Source organism: Orycteropus afer, unplaced genomic scaffold (genome assembly GCF_000298275.1).
Source record: "Orycteropus afer afer isolate SDZICR_OR568_19922 unplaced genomic scaffold, OryAfe1.0 scaffold00044, whole genome shotgun sequence".
Lineage (NCBI taxonomy): Eukaryota > Metazoa > Chordata > Mammalia > Tubulidentata > Orycteropodidae > Orycteropus > Orycteropus afer.
The window spans coordinates 9,896,410-9,913,948 of record NW_006921631.1 but is presented as its reverse complement, the minus strand read 5'-3'; the positions used below and the strand labels follow the sequence as shown (position 1 = coordinate 9,913,948).

The 17,539-nt window shown below is 45.5% G+C and overlaps 1 protein-coding gene across 1 annotated transcript in view; it reads right to left on the bottom strand.

Moving 5' to 3' along the window:
• LMX1A (LIM homeobox transcription factor 1 alpha) overlaps positions 1–5,667 on the bottom strand; it is a 262,858-nt gene extending 257,191 nt beyond the window's left edge. The window contains exons 1-2 of the mRNA XM_007937748.2: positions 5,592–5,667; positions 3,142–3,328 (exon numbers count right to left, since the gene is read on the bottom strand). Coding sequence (XP_007935939.1) covers positions 3,142–3,328; positions 5,592–5,667 — 263 coding nt within the window. The remainder of the gene's footprint in view (positions 1–3,141; positions 3,329–5,591) is intronic.
• Between the last annotated feature and the right edge of the window lie 11,872 nt (positions 5,668–17,539).

The window sequence follows — 17,539 nt, the reverse complement described above, 5'->3', positions numbered from 1 at the left end:
AATGATCATGATGCCACTGTCCATTTAACTTTTTTAAAAATTAGGCTAAGTCAGTGTTGGACATCGCACAGCCATACCAACTACTAGAGCCGGAATTCAACGGGCCTGCCTTGTCCAAATCTTCCGCCTTTGACAGGGTGCAGTCTTACCACTTTTCTATCACTGGTTTTAATTGAAAACATTTGAGTTTTCTTTCTCTGACAGGTTTCCACCTTACACAGACTCCGACTTTTACAGGCTTTACCATAGTTCATAGACTGGGATTGTCACTTTTTAATAGGCTGCCTAATTCCTCAAATAAGCAGCTAATAATTCAAATGCAAAACTGTCTATCACCAGAAGTGCACAAAGGGCTAAAATTTGTTAAAGAAAAAAGTATATGATCATATTATTTGCTCACATCTTGCTCCATGTACTTGTTCCATTATATTGTCTAAAATTGAGATGTATCTCTCTTAGTGATAAAGATCTGGTTATCCTGGATAGCTTCTGTTTAATACTTGACCTGCACTCCACGTAGAGGAGACATTTGAAAAGTATTTGATGGTTAGGGAAACAGAGAAGGTGTTAGGCTATAAGCCTCCTGAAGGCAGGCTTTGAGCTCTTTCTCATCTGGCCCAGTGCTCAGTAAAAGTTTGTGTGACTAAAGGATTGTCCTAACCTTAATTACAAACAAACAATAACAACAAAAATAAAAAGCCATGCCTTTCTCTCCTATAGCCATTAGCATGCAGACTAATACCATAAAAACTTCAAATATATTAAAGCCACCCTGCTCTGTTGGAAGAATGAGTTGGGGTAGAGGATAAAGGAGGAAAAAAAAAAAAAGGAATGAAATTAAAAAGCAAATTGAGAGGCTGAGCACAGTTCAGTGCTGGTACTGAGCAATGAGCTAGAGTACAATCAACTCATTTCTGGACATTCATGTTTTAGAAAAATATATAAAATTTAAACCTTCATAACAGCAACACCTCTTTAAACAATATAGCTCAGACTCTTCTATAAAATCTTCTCGGCTCTGGCCAACAGCTGGCAAGTTGATCCCTGTAATTTTCCCTTTGCAGAAATAGCTTCATGAGGGGAGAACTGACCCTCCTGAGCTAATAAGCCCAAACCTTGCAGAATCTAGAAGGCTGAAATGGAAGGGATATTGTTGTGTTAAGCACTTTACAACAACTGTTTCTTCTCCTCTTGACGCAGCCTGACTTCCTTAAAGAAGATTTGACTGGCCAGACAGCTGTGTTGACCCTTAAGCCTTCTGTGTTTTCTGATTTTTTTTTTTTTTAACAATCAGAATAGAAATTCACAACCCAAATCCTTTCCTAAGCTCCAATACTTTTGAATTTGCTAGTGTTCTGCCTGAAGGATGTGGACATTTCAGTAATCGATAAAGCAGAAAGACAAAGATTGGGTCCACACAATCCCAAAACCTTTACATGAGAAGCAAAAGGGAAAAAAGGAGCAATCAACCAGAAGCTTTACCTAAGGGTGATACTTGCAGTTGCGTAGGCTAAATCTGGTCAATTACTAAAAATTGCAGTTTTCACTCCGACAGTCTGGCAATAAACAAACAACTCAGAACAGAGACAGGCATGGTTTCTTTTAAAAATGTTTACAACAGTTACCACTTTGTAAAGGCATCATGCAGAGTTTTCACTTCTTTATATATTTCTACATTGCCAACTCATCCCAAATTGAGCACATATTATTTTTTCATTCTGAAAAATGTAAAGCTATTATCTTTTCAAAGCAGCAGCAACAACAAAAAATGCCCAGTACTCTTTCCACATAGGGGAAATAGTCAATTATTTGATACAAAAAGAGCACAGAGTAGCAGAAAGAATTTGTGTGTGTGTGTTGTGTGTGTGTGTGTTCAGTAAGTCTAATGGTTTCATCAGTTTTGGTAAACATCATAGCTCAGGCAACATGGCAAATACTTTTGTTCTTTCTCAATGCTTTTTGTTGGATGGAGACTTCTCTGCATAACCCCTTTTATTGTGTTTTTAATGCATATAAAGAAATGCTTTCCACATTAACCTTCCCTTGATTAACCCTACACAGTGCTATCCCACTTACTGACCAGTGGCAAAGGCAGAATTCCCTGGCACCAGTATTCGCACACAGTCACATATACCAGTCCTAGCATACAAAAGGAAAGGCCTTCGTTTCTGCTACTGTTCTCTCCTTCAATATCCTCCAAAGCCCTGTGAAGCCAATGGTCTATTAATTAGCCATTTTCACAAGGACAAGCAGTTTCCTCTCCTTCCATCCTGAATTCCTCCATACTTGCCTGAGAATTAGGAAATCCCTTCAATTCCAATTTCCTAGCCTCAACCAGGCTTTAGACAACATAGAAATCTATATTGTAGATATACTGTATCTATATTGTAGTCTACTTTCTTAAATGGCTGCCTACCTGTTTCCCAGTTCTCTTCAAAACACACACCAAGTCGACTGGGGAGGCAACAGAACTTGCAGCGTGGCAAAATCATAGCCATACAGGAACTGGGAGGAGGCATAGAATGGAGTAGGGGGCCTCGGGTCAGGCCCCAACTTCTAGGCTAACAAGCCCTGCTCACAAGGACTTTGGAAATCCCAGGGTCATGGTGAGGAAGGCAGCCCCGTTTTGCATCACAGGGAGGATAAACCTGGCAGCCAAGGAGTTCACTGGGAGGGTCAGCGGCGCCATTTCCAACCCGATTCTGTCGGAACCGCAGCCGACAAACACGAGCGCCAAACCCGCGCAGGAGACTGCCCTGCACACGCGTGAAGAAACATGGGCCACTGGCAACTCACAGGGCACTCCAGGAAACAGGGGAAGCTTGATGGGGTCAGAACCACACAGAGGAATAGCTTCTGAGAATGGCTGAGTTGGGGAAGGGATCTGGGAGAGCTTAAAACTAGGCGGGTACAGCAGTAGCCGGTGCTTCTGCAGGGCCCCGGCCGTGGCTGCGCACACCGGCGCGGATTTCTGAGGCCCTTCGGGTATAGAGAAGGGGGTGAGAGGGCGTTCTGCTTCTCTGGGAGGGTGTGGGTGCCTCTTGCGCCTTCCAAAAGCGGATGTGGGTAAGGAGGTAGAAAGCCACCAGCGCACGCTGATGCCCGTGCGTGGGATCACGCTTGAGCGGCGCAGCCACTTACTTCTCATAGTCATATTTGCAGTAGAGCTTCTTGTCCCTGTAGAAGCAGGTGGTCTCGAGGGGCTCTTTGCAGGAGGCGCACTGCACGCACTGTTCATGCCAGAAGCTGTCGTTGAGCCGCAGCAGAAACCTGTCCGAGATGACCCGCTGACAGCCCTCGCAGACAGATTTGGGGCTCACCGCTCTGCCTGCAGCCGTAACAGACGTTCGCGGGTGAGCCGGACCTTCTCTGAATCCCCGCCAAACCCGGCCCGGATCGGCTCTTGATGTCTCTACACCCATGAACCGCCACCCCTCTGCGCTGCGCTGCCCCCCTCCTATCCCAGGGAGTCCCCTGACAATCGACCAAGCGAAGACAGGGACACCAGAGAAAAATCAAAACAAGTGACGCTTCCAATAAACGGGAATTTTGCGGAAAAGCCCTAGCGGGGGGAGAGAGCGGAAATCAATAAGTGGTCTTTAATTACCAAACAAATCCAAGTAAGCGCGCAAATGGTGCGCGCCTCCGGTAAAATTAGACTACAAATAAATCTGCGCTCCTAGGTTTATCAGACCGCAATTAATCATTAAATCACTCACTATGCTTCTCTCGACTGATGATTTTTAAAACTGAGAGTGAGCAAAAAGGTTTTTTTGTTTCCTTTGTTAAAACGCAATTTTGCATATTTTTTGAGAGGTGAATTGAATTTTGTTTTCCTCCTAAGAAGTCCTGGGCATACAAAAAAAAAAGGGGGGGGGGGATACTGTCTCTTCCCAGGCTAACTCACTGTTGTTCAAACCAACGAAGTCCAAATTGCTATGTCTTGGCGGACATGCAAATTGCATTTTTTTTTTTTTTTTTTCATAATCAATAGACGCCAAGTTAAGAGAAAAATAATAAGGGAAAATGCAGGGCGCAGAGAAGCCAAAGAGAGTCCGGTCGGGATTCCCAGCATCAGGCGTGCTCAGCAGCCCTGCCTGGGCACAAAATCAGTACCAAACAGGCTCATCGTAGGCAGGGAATCCACTGTCTTACTCCATGGACTCTTGTATGTTACGTTTGGTTGGGAGGGTAGTTGTTTTTATTTTTGTGTTTTTCTTTTGCTTTCTTTTCTTTTATGAAAGAGGACTTGTCCAACTCTATAGGCGAGTTTCACAGCTATTTAAGAAGACCTTTTCCCCCGGTAATAACTCTTGAGCGTGGTTTCCCAAAGGGTCCCATCTCCTCCCCATTTTTCGGCTATGCTCCTCTCCTTTATCGAAGGTGAGGCTCTAGAGCGGGACTGGAGGCTTTAGGGTGCGGGCTGGATGTGGCTAAGGAAAGCAGCAAGATATTTCTCAATTTTAAAATTCGCTTTCCTTTCTTCTCCGCCTCTGCGTTCCTGGCCACGACCCGGGCGTTGGGAGAGGACTTGGGACGGGCCGAACACATAGGGCTTTACGCAGTCTGTGTGGAAGTTGGTGCGCGCTGACCGCCCAGGCAGCGCCTGCTCTGCCCTGTGCCCTTCCGAGGTTGGACCGAGTCGGGACATTCCCGAAAGGGAGCTGAAGGAGGGAGCGCAGTGCGCGTTATTTCGTTTCATCTGGGGTGGGAGGTGGGAGAGTCTTCTCCGGATATGGTTTCTCCATCCCGACTGTCTCGTTCTCCGCCTTCACCCCGCTCTAGCGGTTCCGCGTAAGGGGAAGAGGCAAGAAGTTTACATGACAAAACGAAAATCCCACCCTCTGAAAAAACAAAAATGAAAAACCCGTTCCCCAGACTTGCAAGCACCAAGGGGGAAAAAAACACTCGCACCACGAATCCTTCGCCCCAACTCTGGGAGACCCGCGTGTGGACACTCTGCTTGGGCCTTAGCTCATCGCTCTTCAGTGGTCACTGAGAGGGGGTTGGGGGGCGGGAGGAACCCGCCCGACCCGGGATCCGGCTCCAGTTAATTAAAAACGAGGCGAGGGCCCCGCCGCAGGGGCTAATCCCCGCGCTGCGCTGCCCACCGGCCCGGAAAAGCCTATCGGCCGTGCCCGAAGCTGAAATTGAGGCTGGAGTTGGTGGGGGCGAGAAACTGCCTCGAACTTGGGCGCTTCAGGCCTTGAATCTCGGATTCCCGCCCTTGGGCCGCCGAGAAGAGGGCGGCATTTATGAGACGTCGATCAAGCTCTGTGATTAAAAACCCAGTCTTGGGTATTTTTAATCACTTGCCATTCAGACGCCTGCAAACAAGCCCGCCCGCCCGCCCCTCGAGGCTTTGGGGAATTCAGTGTCGGACGCGTGAGGGCAGGGGCAGCTTGTTGGTTTGGGGTAGGGAAGCTAACCCACATGGACGGACGGACAGACTGACAGAAAGTGGCTTCAACTGAGACATGAAGGGAAGCGCTAGCTCCCCCACGGTTGACCCAGTCCCAGTCAGCTCGCCTTCCGGGCCCAAGACCTGGCAGAAAAAGGGTGAGCCCGGGGCGCGTGGCTTGAACGCTCACCCAGCAGCGAGGAGAAGGAGGCCGAGGTCTCGATGGCGCTTTGGAAGTTCTCTTCCATCTTTAGGCCGTCCAACATGATCGGGCCAGGCCGGGTGGACCTGCCGAAAAGAGGAAACGACGCGTCTGGCGTCCGTGCCCGCTGGGACGCGGCGCCCGAAGCCGCAGCACTCCTGGGAAAGGACAAAGGGAGTGTCCAGAATGAGCCAGGAAAGTAGAGTCCAGCCAAAAGAAACGTGGGGGGGGGGGGTGAAGACGAGTCACAGAGAACTGCTCTGACTGATCTGATTTCATCGAAGTCAACGCGTTATGTACTTAGGCCTCCGCCCCCCAACTGCGTCTCTCCTTCCCCAGCCTCCCCCCTCCCCGCCCCAGGCCTGAAGTTTCTTATCCCGACTCCGACTCCGCCCCAACCTACACTAATAATTCGGGCCCTAGGGACGCCTTTGCGGGGAAGCAGCTATCAGGGTATGATAAAAGGAGTAAGTGCTCTTCCCCGCTGGGCCGACTCCAGGCACAAGGCACCACGGGGTTTGCCGCCAGCTCTCCGGCAGTCCCTCGGTGGTCCTCACCTGCCCCGACTGGGGAGGGACAGGGTGAGCCACTCGAGGAACGTCCCGCCAGCTTCGGGACTCCGAGCGCGCGCTCTGCTGGGAGGCGCGAGGCGGCGGCGTGCGCGGCGCGCAAGGAGCTCTGCCCGCCAGTCGCCCGGTGTCGGGAATGTCTGCAGGAGCAAAAGAGTCGCCTCCGGGAGGAGCCGAGGCTGGCCCCGACTTACTCTTGGATGCATTTCAAATCTACTTTCATAAACACTCCCGCCCGAGCGGGATCCTAAGAACAGGCAGCTTTCCTTACCTGAGTGAGCGAGCTCGCTCCCCGCAGCAAGAGCGGAATGAAGTTGCCCAGCACTGCGGGAAGCTTCGGCGGAGGAGTCGTCAGCTCCCGAGGCTGCAGCCTGAGCGGCCGCCCTCGTCTCCCGCGCGCCCGGGAAGGAGCCTCAACGAGCTCCGTCCCCTGGCTCGGCTCCTCGCGCGCCGGGGCCGAGCCGGGACGTGGCCGCAGGCGCCCAGCCTTCTTGGGACGTCCCGCCCGCCCGCGTCGCTTCTCAGGGGAGGAGAAAGCCGGATGCCTTTTTGAGACTAGGAGGGAAGGCTGGGGCCCGGAGTTCTGGGTGTGAGTCGGGCCCTGTTCCGCTCGGGCGGATCCGGCGGCTTCTGACCGGGGCCGCGGCGCTGCGTGCGCGGCAGAGGGAAGGGGGTGGGGTGCGCAGGGCGGGGGGCTGGGAGCGCGTCCCGTGGCGGGGCTGCGGCGCTCCCTCTCGGAACGGAGCTGCGCGGCCCACCTCGCCGCCGCCGCCGCCGGTGCACCCTTCCGCCGCTGCGACCTCCTGGGCACGCAAACTTTCCTCCCCTCCACGTGTAACTGCTAACTTGCGGCGTGCTGGCCCAGTCGCTGTCTGCGGCTCCGTGCCTCCGCTGGACTCCGTTCGAGGTCTCTGCGCCACCTGAACCGCGGCGCCAGCTCCTTCCTTGCCCAGCGGCTTTCCAGCACTGCAAGAGATGAAAGCACGGGAACCCTCACCCGGCCCGGGCCGCGCAGAGAAGCTGCTTGCCCGGAATAGTTTGCGGGCCCAGCAGCTTGGAGCTTCTCAAACCTTTCCTCCATCACCTTGGGACTCCCACAAGTTCCCAGCTTCCCGCGTATTAGATCGAAACTGTGTTTTAGATGGTTCACCAATAGGGTGTGCAGATGTCATAGTCCCCACAGTTAAGGCTTAAATCTCTTGCGTAGAGAGAGATTAGATGAAATCTAACTTCAGACGGGGAGCCCATAATGACACTGAAGTCGGCTAAGGGGACTTTCTTAGGGGAACTAAGTATCTGGGGAAAATGTTAATTCCTCACCCCTCTAACTTTGGCTTACAATGATAGACCTTTAGTTACTCCAAGCTTAGGGGTAGGGTCTTGACCTCTGGGTATCCCAGGCGGCTAGCATCAGACCTAAGTAGATGTTCAATAATTAAAATATAACACTGGAAAACATTTATTTCGTGCTGCACTTGGTTACACGGTTAACTCATTTAATCTTTACAACAACCCTGTAAGATGGGGACAATATTACAGGTGAGGAAAATGGAGCACGGAGTCCATGTCAGGTCATCTGACTACAACAGGAAGGTTAAATTCAGCTGGATTCTCAGGGGGCCCCTTATTACTCCTGAAAAGAGCTGAATTGGAATTGGCAGCACTTTGGCAAAATGAACCCAATGAGAGGCGATGCCACAGAGCAAACGTTTTCTATTACCTTCTCCAAGGACAGGACCACATCCTTATTTTTAAAGAGAAAGTGCTGGCAGCAACTTGTTCCAATTTGCTTTAGGAGCGTGACCTCACTCACCATTCTAAGTGCTTTCCACCAACAGGCACAAGCCAAATACTCAATATGACTTCAGAGGAACAAGGGAAAAGGGCAAAGAGTTTAATATTTTACATTTGTATGTTGCTTTATACTTTTCAGGATACTTTCACAGACTTGGTTTTGCTTGATCTTTACAACAAATTTGTAAGGTAGACAGAACAAATAGTTTTATCCATTGTTTAAGATGAATCTTTGGGGCTTAGAGCAGCTAGATTTCTCCCACATAGCGTAGCTGGTGGCATGTCTCTTGACACATATTCTTTGTCCTATTGGCCACCCAGCATAAAGCAGAGTGTGAAAGAAGATATGAATTACAAGTATTCTTAAAGCATATATAAAATAGAAGTTAAGCAAGAAAAAAGAGAATAAAGCAAACACAACCATAAGGAATATTTTTGAATTGCCATATGACTTTTGAATTCTCTACAGGTCTTGAATTTATGAAATATGTTTAACTAGTGACATAGTACCTAAGGCATTTGACTGCTATTCAGAAGGCTGGCGGTTCAAACCCACCAGCCACTCCACAGAAGGAAGACTGGGTAATCTACTTCTGTAGAGTTACCACCTCAGAAAAACAAGGAGGGGTCACTAAGAGTTGGAATCAACTCTATGCCAGTGAGTTTTTTTTTTTGTTGTTGTTGTTGTTGTTTTGGTTTAGTGATAAGATTATTCCTTTTAGATAACAGCCTTAAATGGGGATAGATTCTCATTGGATCTAGGGCCCACATTTTTCAAATGGTCCATGCATCTGGAAGATAGTGTGTTTAGTGTAAGGCACACAAGTTTTGAGTGGAAACATCTTTTCCCAGCTGGTCCTTCAATACCTTCAGGATGAGTACTGGGTCTCACAATCACATAATCAGCCCTACCACCTTTAGCAAGGGGACCTTGCACAAAGATGACACAATGATTAAGTGCTTGGCTGCTAACTGAAAGATTGAAGGTTTGAACCCACCCAATGGCTCTACAGGAGAAAGATGTGGTGATCTGCTCCTGTAAAGAGTACATCCTAGGAAACCCTATGAGGAAGTTCTACTCTGTCACATGGGGTCACGATGAGTTGAAATTGACTCAATGGCATCTAACAACATCACCCACATTTAGCACAAAGCGAGGCCCATATATGTGACTGAAAAATACCATTACCTTGATTGATGGATGAACAGAGCTCTCACTCTAGGAGAAGGCACTGCAGTGAAGAAATTACTTTCTTCAGTCATTTGACTCAGGAATCCAAGGACCTCAGTTCCATTCTCAGCCCTGCCTCTGAGCCAGCTTGGGCCATCAGCTGACCCTTCTGGATTTCCATATATCCTCTCAGAAAGAAGGAGCAGTTTGCTTCTGTAAAGATTTACAGCTTTGGAAACCCTGGCGACTTCTACTCTGTCCTTCAGGGTCACTGTGGGTCAGAATTGACTCAATGGCAGCAGGTTTGGTTTTTGGTTTTAAGGCCCTTCACAGCCTAAAGTTTGTGAAATCAGACTAGCTTTGAAGAGTAGGGTGGGAAATAAAACTAACAGGTTTTATTTAACATATTTAACATATGGTTTGCAATATTTGTTTAGGTGTATACATGGGTGACAGGTCTAATTTATATGTCTAACCAGACGGCTGGCGGTTCAAACCCCCCAGCCACTCCTCGGAAGGAAGGTTGGGCAATCCTACTTCCATAGTGATACTGCCTTGGAAACCCAAGGAGGGGTCGCTATGAGTCGGGGCCGACTCGACGGCACATAACAACAACAACAACAACAACAAACCAATAAAGATACAACTTGTTTATTTGGAGTTTTTTCTTTTATGATTTCTTTTTTTACCTCTGTCAATGAATTGAGAATCATGGATTCTACTCCTACCCCAGTATATTGGTCCAGTGTTTGGCCTCAGCCAACTCAGTGACATGATGGATGGATGAATGGGCAGACAGACAGATGATCATCCCGACTCAGCTATGAAAAATCCTCCTGATAATGCCTAGTAGGTTTTCATTTTAAACATAAATGGCTATTATCTTACCTTGTTAGTGAAAGAAGATGTGACAGAGCTGCAGTCTAGAAGCCCTTTACAAAGAATCAGCCATTTTTCTCCCATTTATTAGAAAGAAGTACTTTTCTTTGAGAATTTGTACATTCAAGGCAAATAGGTAAGTGGCTTCAGAAAAGATACCCAAAATTACAGCATTTTAGAGTTGAAAGTGATCTTACAGCTCACTTGGTCCAACTATCTAGTTTATATTGGGTCAAAACTCATTTCCCTAGAGCGTCTGCCCTTCGGCCCAGTGATGACTCCTCAGGCTGTCATTCCAGATGTCAAATCTTACTTCCAAAGCCTTTCTGATGTTAGGGAGAGCTGCTTGCACCATCCTTTCATCCAGTGATAGTATGTTCCAGTCTGCATTTCCTTTCTCTGGCAATAACAGATCCATTGACGTGGCTTGATTTTGTATGAGCATTTCCAGTGGCTGTTGCTGGCTGACATTGCATATGGTGTTAACAAAACAACCCGCAAAGTCCTTTTGATGGGCCACATCTTTCCCAAATGTGAACAATGTCATGTTTGGATTCAGATGTGAAAACTTACATTTCTTTCTGCTAAGAGATAGGCAGCTATCCCAAACATCAGAAATCCTGCAATTTGAAGAATATTCCAGGAGATCCAGGGACTATGTCTTAAGCCTAGTATGTTCCTTGAAGGAGGAAAAGGTCAAGCTGTTACCAATTTGGCCTGGGAGCTGCCATCATTGGGGGAAGAGGGGCAAGGGCCAAAGAATGCGGAGTATCTGTGGGGCACCAAGGGAGTGTGCAGGGACATAGGAATCTGGGGGCTCTTCTTGAAGTGGGAGACTTCCCCGACCCTGTTCCTGTTTTCCCCATCGTCTGTCTGCAGTCAAACAGCAATTTATGGAAGATGAGGGTGAGACATGCAGAGCAGCTGTGGGACTACCCCATTCTATGGCAGAAAACATAAAAGCAAAAATATCAGATGCATGAATCTTTGTGGCCAAGTGTTGGGGAGAGGATTAAGGATGGAGGAGGCAAAGACGGATGCTTGGTGGGAGGGAGGAGGTCCGGAGAGGGAGGGCCACCCTGCTATAGAGTGGAGATGACAGGAACATGTTTTTTTACTTTCCATTTCTTGCTCTCATTTCTGTGTTTTATTAAGGGAAACACAAAGGGAAAATTGTGTTATTTGTTAAAAAATGTCAAAGTACATTTTAAGCGAGGGGAAAAAAAGCAGAAACATTACTGCCTAGACAGGGACAGCAACACTCTAATGACACAGACTGAGACTGCCATGGTGGGGGACACCCTTGAGCTACAAACTACTCTAACTACACAGTCTTTTCCCTTGAATCCCCTGACCCTGCGCTGACACTCAGATCTCTCGAAGGAGCTGGAGAACCAGGTGCCTCCACCCTTCCTGGGGTGAGACGGGGGTATCCCAAACCAGCTGCTGAAATAGGAGGGAAGCCAGGCAATGTAAATAGGGGTCTGTTCCCTTGGCATGAGCCAGGTCCTCATGGCAGGGCAGGGATTGCCCTAAGCATCCAGGAGAATCATCCAGTTAACACACCAGGAATACCAGCTGCCATCATGACAAGTCGACTCTGACTCATGGAGACCCCATGTGTGTCACAGTAGAACTGTGCTCTATAGGGTTGGGGTTTTTTCGTTTATTTGTTTTATTTTATTAATGATATTTTATTTAGTTTTTAGTGAAAATTTACACATCAAGTTAGGTTCCCATTTGACCATTTCCACACAAATTGTTCCATGACATTAGTTATATTTCTTGCAATGTGTCAACATTTTCTGCAGGAAAATTGCTCTAATTGTGTTCTGGTTGTTTCATTTCTCTAGTTTTTTCCCCTTATCTTCTCATCTTTACTTTAGAGTAAATGTTGACCTTTAGGTCCCATACAGATAATTTTTCAGCAGAGCCCCCATCTTATGGGTAACATCTTTTATTTTGTGTGCCTCTCTGCTGTTTTGCTAAAAGGTGATCTCGGGGATAGTTTTGGTTCAAGGTTCAAAGAGGGTCTTAGGGAGATTCCACAGGGTTTTCAGTGGCTAATTTTTCAGAAGTAGATCACCAGGGCTTCCTTCCCAGGTGCCTCTGGGTGGACTTGAACCTCCAAACTTTCATTTAGCAACTAAGCACGTTAACCACTTCTACCTCCCAGGGACTCCCAGCTAACAAAGACACCATTATAAGCACTGCATACTTTTGACCACGTAATAGAATTAATCTGCATGCCTGCTTTATCTCCCCATTGATCCGTGAGCTCCTTAAGAGTCCATATCAGACTCACCTGTGTTTCTCTTCTGCCCAGCACAATGCTTGACATGCCAGAGAGACCCAAAGAGCATTTGTTGTAAATAGAGAATGCCCTAAAGGTTTCATCTGGCATAACAAGATATACTGCGAAGAGCATACATGGGGCTTTGAAACAGAGAGGACTAAGTTCAAATTCCAGCCTGGACATTTACAAGTGTTTAATCATAAAGTAAGAAGCTTTGGTAGTGTAGTGCCTAAGGCACTTGACTGCTAACCAGAAGGCTGGATGTTCAAACCCTCCAGCCACTCCTCAGAAGGAAGATGGGGCAATCTACTTCAATCTACTTCCATAGTAATACTGCCTTGGAAACCCAAGGAGGGGTCACTATGAGTTGGGTGCGACTCGCCGGCACATAACAACAACAACAACAATCATAAATTATTCAACCTCTGAATGTACCAGTGTCCTTGTCTCTACAAGGAAAGAAATAAAGCATTCCTTATTTAATATTCAAATACCTGTTAAGTCCCCTTCTAGCCTTGCTGTGAACAAGAGGATATGCTTCTGCAGGAAAATGAACTTGGCTTTGTCCTGTTCTCATCAGCTATCAAGAGCTATGCCGGCATTCGGTCAGGGAGGCTGTGGATCTAATGATGACACGTACCTCTGTAATTGAGGTGTGTCTGTGCCCTGGATGGGTTGTGCTTTATGGCTGAGAGGGTACCATTACAGGGTGATTAAGAAAATGGTCCCTGGAGTTAGAGAGACCTTGCACTGCTTTTTGGCTCTCCCACTTGGGCAAGTTCTTTAGTCTCTTCCAGCTTCCCCTTTGATGAACTGAGGAAAGAATTACAATGTTGTTACCTATGTTAAATAAAATAAAACCAAACTCAAACCCATTGCCATTGAATCAATTCTGACTCACTCATGGTGAGCCTATATGTTACAAAGTAGAACAATTCCATAGGGCTTACTTGGCTGTAATTTTTACAGAAGCAAATTGTCAGGTCTTTCTTCCACAGTACTGCTGTGTATGTTCAAATTGCCAACCTTTAGGTAAGTAGTTAGCACAAACCATTTGTACTACCTACAAAATACCTAGCACAGTAATAGGCATACACTAAAAACTGAATGTTAGCAACTATTTTTATTATTAGACAATAAGCCTCTGTTATGTTTTTATGTGCCGTCGAGTCGGACCCGACTCATAGTGACCCCTCCTTGGGTTTCTGAGGCAGTATCACTACGGAAGTAGATTGCCCCATCTTCCTTCTGAGGAGTGGCTGGTGGGTTTGAACCGCCAACCTTCTGGTTAGCAGTCAAGTGCCTTAGCCACTATGCTACCAGAGCTCCCAAGCCTCTCTAGGTGCATATTTTTATTTAAATTGGTAGCCCTAGGACTTAACACATGGACATAGGTGTCCAGAGGATGTAACTTGAATTAAACTCAACTGAATTGACCTGAAGAAAATCTTTGGCTCGGAGTGAAGTTCATGTAGTATCTGGCTCTTGGTTTCACCCACAACTCAACAAAGCATTTCTTTGGACTATAGGTTTCCTGGTGAGCCCCTCATTCCTGAGTCCCCAAGAGCCCCATCTTTGACATCCATTTGTGATACTTCACACCAAATAGCAAGAACCTGGAGAGATGGGAGACTGGCAAGCAAGGAGTCAACTCCCCAGGCACCAGAACACAGAGAAAAAGGACTGAGATTAGGTCTGCTATGGGCAATCTACTTCTGTAGTGATACTGCCTCGGGAACCCAAGAAGGGGGTACCTGAGTTGGGTCCAACTCCATGGCAAACAATAAACAACATAACCCATGCCTAGTTCGCATGTCTACCACACCTAAGTCACTGTGCAGAGAATGTATGGGTGAATGAGGCAGAGGTCCCTGGACACAAACCTCAGGAGAGGATTTGGAGGCCTGCTGGGACAGCAGCTGTGGTATGAGAAGGCAGTGTCCAGAGAGAAGGCAGCTGGTCTGCACAGGAAAGCACTGTGCTGAAGGAGATAGAAAGCCATCTCCACCAAAACCAGGAGCAAGACCCCCCACCCCTCAAGCTTCTTACAGTTGTTTTAAAAAGGAAGGGACCTCTCTTGTGCCTCCACCTACTATAGAGTAGCTGCTGAGAGAACACTGGAGACACTCCACCCCTCCTAACCACAGAACACACACACTCTCCTGGTGGATGTACCATGTGTATTCAATTGTTGGTGGATTTATATATCTCATCTAGTTTCCCAAAAGGACTTGAGGTATATATTAATTTCCTAAGTAGTCCTTATGGTGCTAATGGTTAAGACCTCAGCAGCTAACCAAAAGATCAGTGGTTCAAACCCAGCAGCCGCTCTGCAGGAGAAAGGTGAGGCAGTCTGCTTATGTAAAGATTTACAGCCTTGAAACCCTATGGGGCAGTTTTATTCTGTTCTGTAGGGTTGCTATGAGTAGGGATCAACTCAATGGATCAAAAGAGTAAAATTAATCAGGAGTGGTTTAGGATGACCAAATGTGATATCAGTATGCCTGATGAATTCCAATGAAGAAAAAAGGGGAGAGAGAACAGATAAAAATTATCACTCTACTATAAGTGAGATATTTAGGGGCTGGACCAGACCAAGAATAGTGGAAATGAAATTAAGGAGGATGAATGTAATAGACAACTTGGAAATTGAGTAAATAAGACTCAGTGTTACGAACTGGACTTTGTCACCAAAGATATATGTTGTAAATCCTAACCTCTACACCTGTGGTTATAATCCCATTTGGGAAAGGATTGTCTTTGTTATATTAATAAGATAGGATAAGTGTAAGATATCTCTTGAGTCCATCTCTTTTCTGATATAAAAGAGGTTAAACAAACTAGCAGAAACAGATATCAGAGACTGAAGAAGAAAGATATCAAGCTACACGAGGATAACTCAGGAGCAGAATCTAAAGGAGACAAGTACTTTCCTCCAGAGTCTACACAGAGAGAAAGGCTTCCCCTTGAGCCAGCATCCTGAATTCAGATTTCTACCCTCCTAAACTGTGAGAAAATAAATTTCTGCTTGTTGAAGCTACCCATCTGTGGTATTTCTGTTATAGCAGCCCTAGATACCTAAGACAGAGTTTGGTACTGGGAGTGGGGTGATACTCTAATAGACATGGAAGTGATCTTGGAATTAGGTAATGGGCAGAGGCTGGAAGAATTTTACGGTGTCTAATAGTAAATGTAAATGAGCATGGAATATATGAAGTTTGAATTTGGGAAAATTGGAAATTGTAAAAAATGAAACAGAATGTGTGAAGATCAATATCCTAGACATTAATGAACTTAAGTACAATGCTATCAGTATGAGGAAGGTCAGTTAATCCTACTATTATTCAATTCACACACCAACCACTAAATTCAAAGATGAGAAATTGAAGAGTTTTACCAACTTCTGCAGTGTGAAATTGATCAAATATGCAATCAAGATAAGTTGATGATTTTTGATCATTGGAGACAAAGAAGAATTATCAGTAATTGGAAAATATGGCCTTGGTGATAGAAACTACTTCAGAGATCACATGATAGAATTTTGTAAGACTAATGACTTATTCATTGCAAATGTTTTTTTTCAACAATGTAAACATTGACTATACACGTGGACCTCACCAGATGGGATACACAGAAATCATATCAGTTACATCTGTGGAAAAAGATAATGGAGAAGCTCAGTATCATTGGTCAGAATAAGGACAGGATCTGACTGTGGAAAAGATCATTAGTTGCTCATATGCAAGTTCAAGTTGAAGGCGAAGAAAATTAAAACAAGTCCATAAGAGCCAAAATATGACCTTGATTATATCCCACCTGAATTTAGAGACCATCTCAAGAATACATTTGATTCATTGGACACTAATGACTGAAGACCAAATGTCTTCTGGGGTGATTTCAAAGATATTATGCATGAAGAAAGCAAAAGATAGTCAAAAATACAAAGAAAAAACAAAAGACCAAAGTGAATGTCAGAAGAGACTCTGAAACTTGTATGTTGAGTAGCTAAAGCAAATGGAAGAAATGATGAAGTAAAAGAACTGAACAGAAGATTTCAAAGGACAGCTAAAAAAGACAAAGTATTATAATGAAATGTGCAAAGACCTGGAGTTAGAAATCCAAAAGGGAAGAACATGCTTGGCATTTCTCAAGCTGAAAGAATTGAACCCTTGAATTCCAATATTGAAGAATTTTATGGGCAAAATAGTGAATGATGCAGAAAGCATCAAAGGAAGATAGAAAGAATACATAAAGTCACTGTACTAAAAAGAATTGGTCAACATTCAACCATTTCAGGAGGTAGCATATGATCAAGAACCGATGGTATTGAAGGAAGAAGTCTAAGCTGCTCTGAAGGCATTGATGAAAAACAAGCCTCCAGGAATTAATAGAATACCAAATGAGATGTTTCAACAAATGGATACAACACTAGAAGTCCTCAGTCATCAATGCCAAGAAATTTGGAAGACAGGTACCTGGCTAACTGACTAGAAGAGATCCATATTTGTGCCATCCCAAAGAAGGATGATAGAACAGAATGCATAAATTATTGAGCAACATCATTAATATCTCACATAAGTAAAATTTTGATGAAGATAACTCAAAAGTAGTTGCAGCAATACATAGACAAGGAACTGCCAGAAATTCAAGTTGAATTCAGAAGAAAATGTGGAATAATAGATACCACTGCTGATGTCAAATGGATCTTGGATGAAGTGCAGTATACCAAAAAAGATGTTTATCTATGTTTTATTGACATTTAACTGTATGGATCATAACAAATTATGGATAACATTGTGAAGAATGAGAATTCCAGAACACTTAATTGTGCTTATGAGGAACCTGTACATAGACCAAGAGGTAGTCATTCGAGCAGAACAAGAGGATTTTGCGTGATTTAAAATCAGGAAAGCCATGTTTCAGGGTTGTATCCTTTCACTATATTTATTCAATCTGTATGCTGAGCAAATGATCTGAGAAGCTGGACTATATGAAGAAGAATATGGCATCAGTATTGGAGGAAGACTCATTAACAACCTGAGATATGCAGATGACACACTGTTGCTTGCTGAGAGTGAAGACAACTTGAAGCACTTACTGATGAAGATCAAAGACTACAGCCCTAAGTATGGACTACACCTCTACAAAAAGAAAACAAAAATCCTCACAACTAGGCCAATAAGCTACATCATGATAAACAGAGAAAAGATTGAAGTTGCCAAGGATA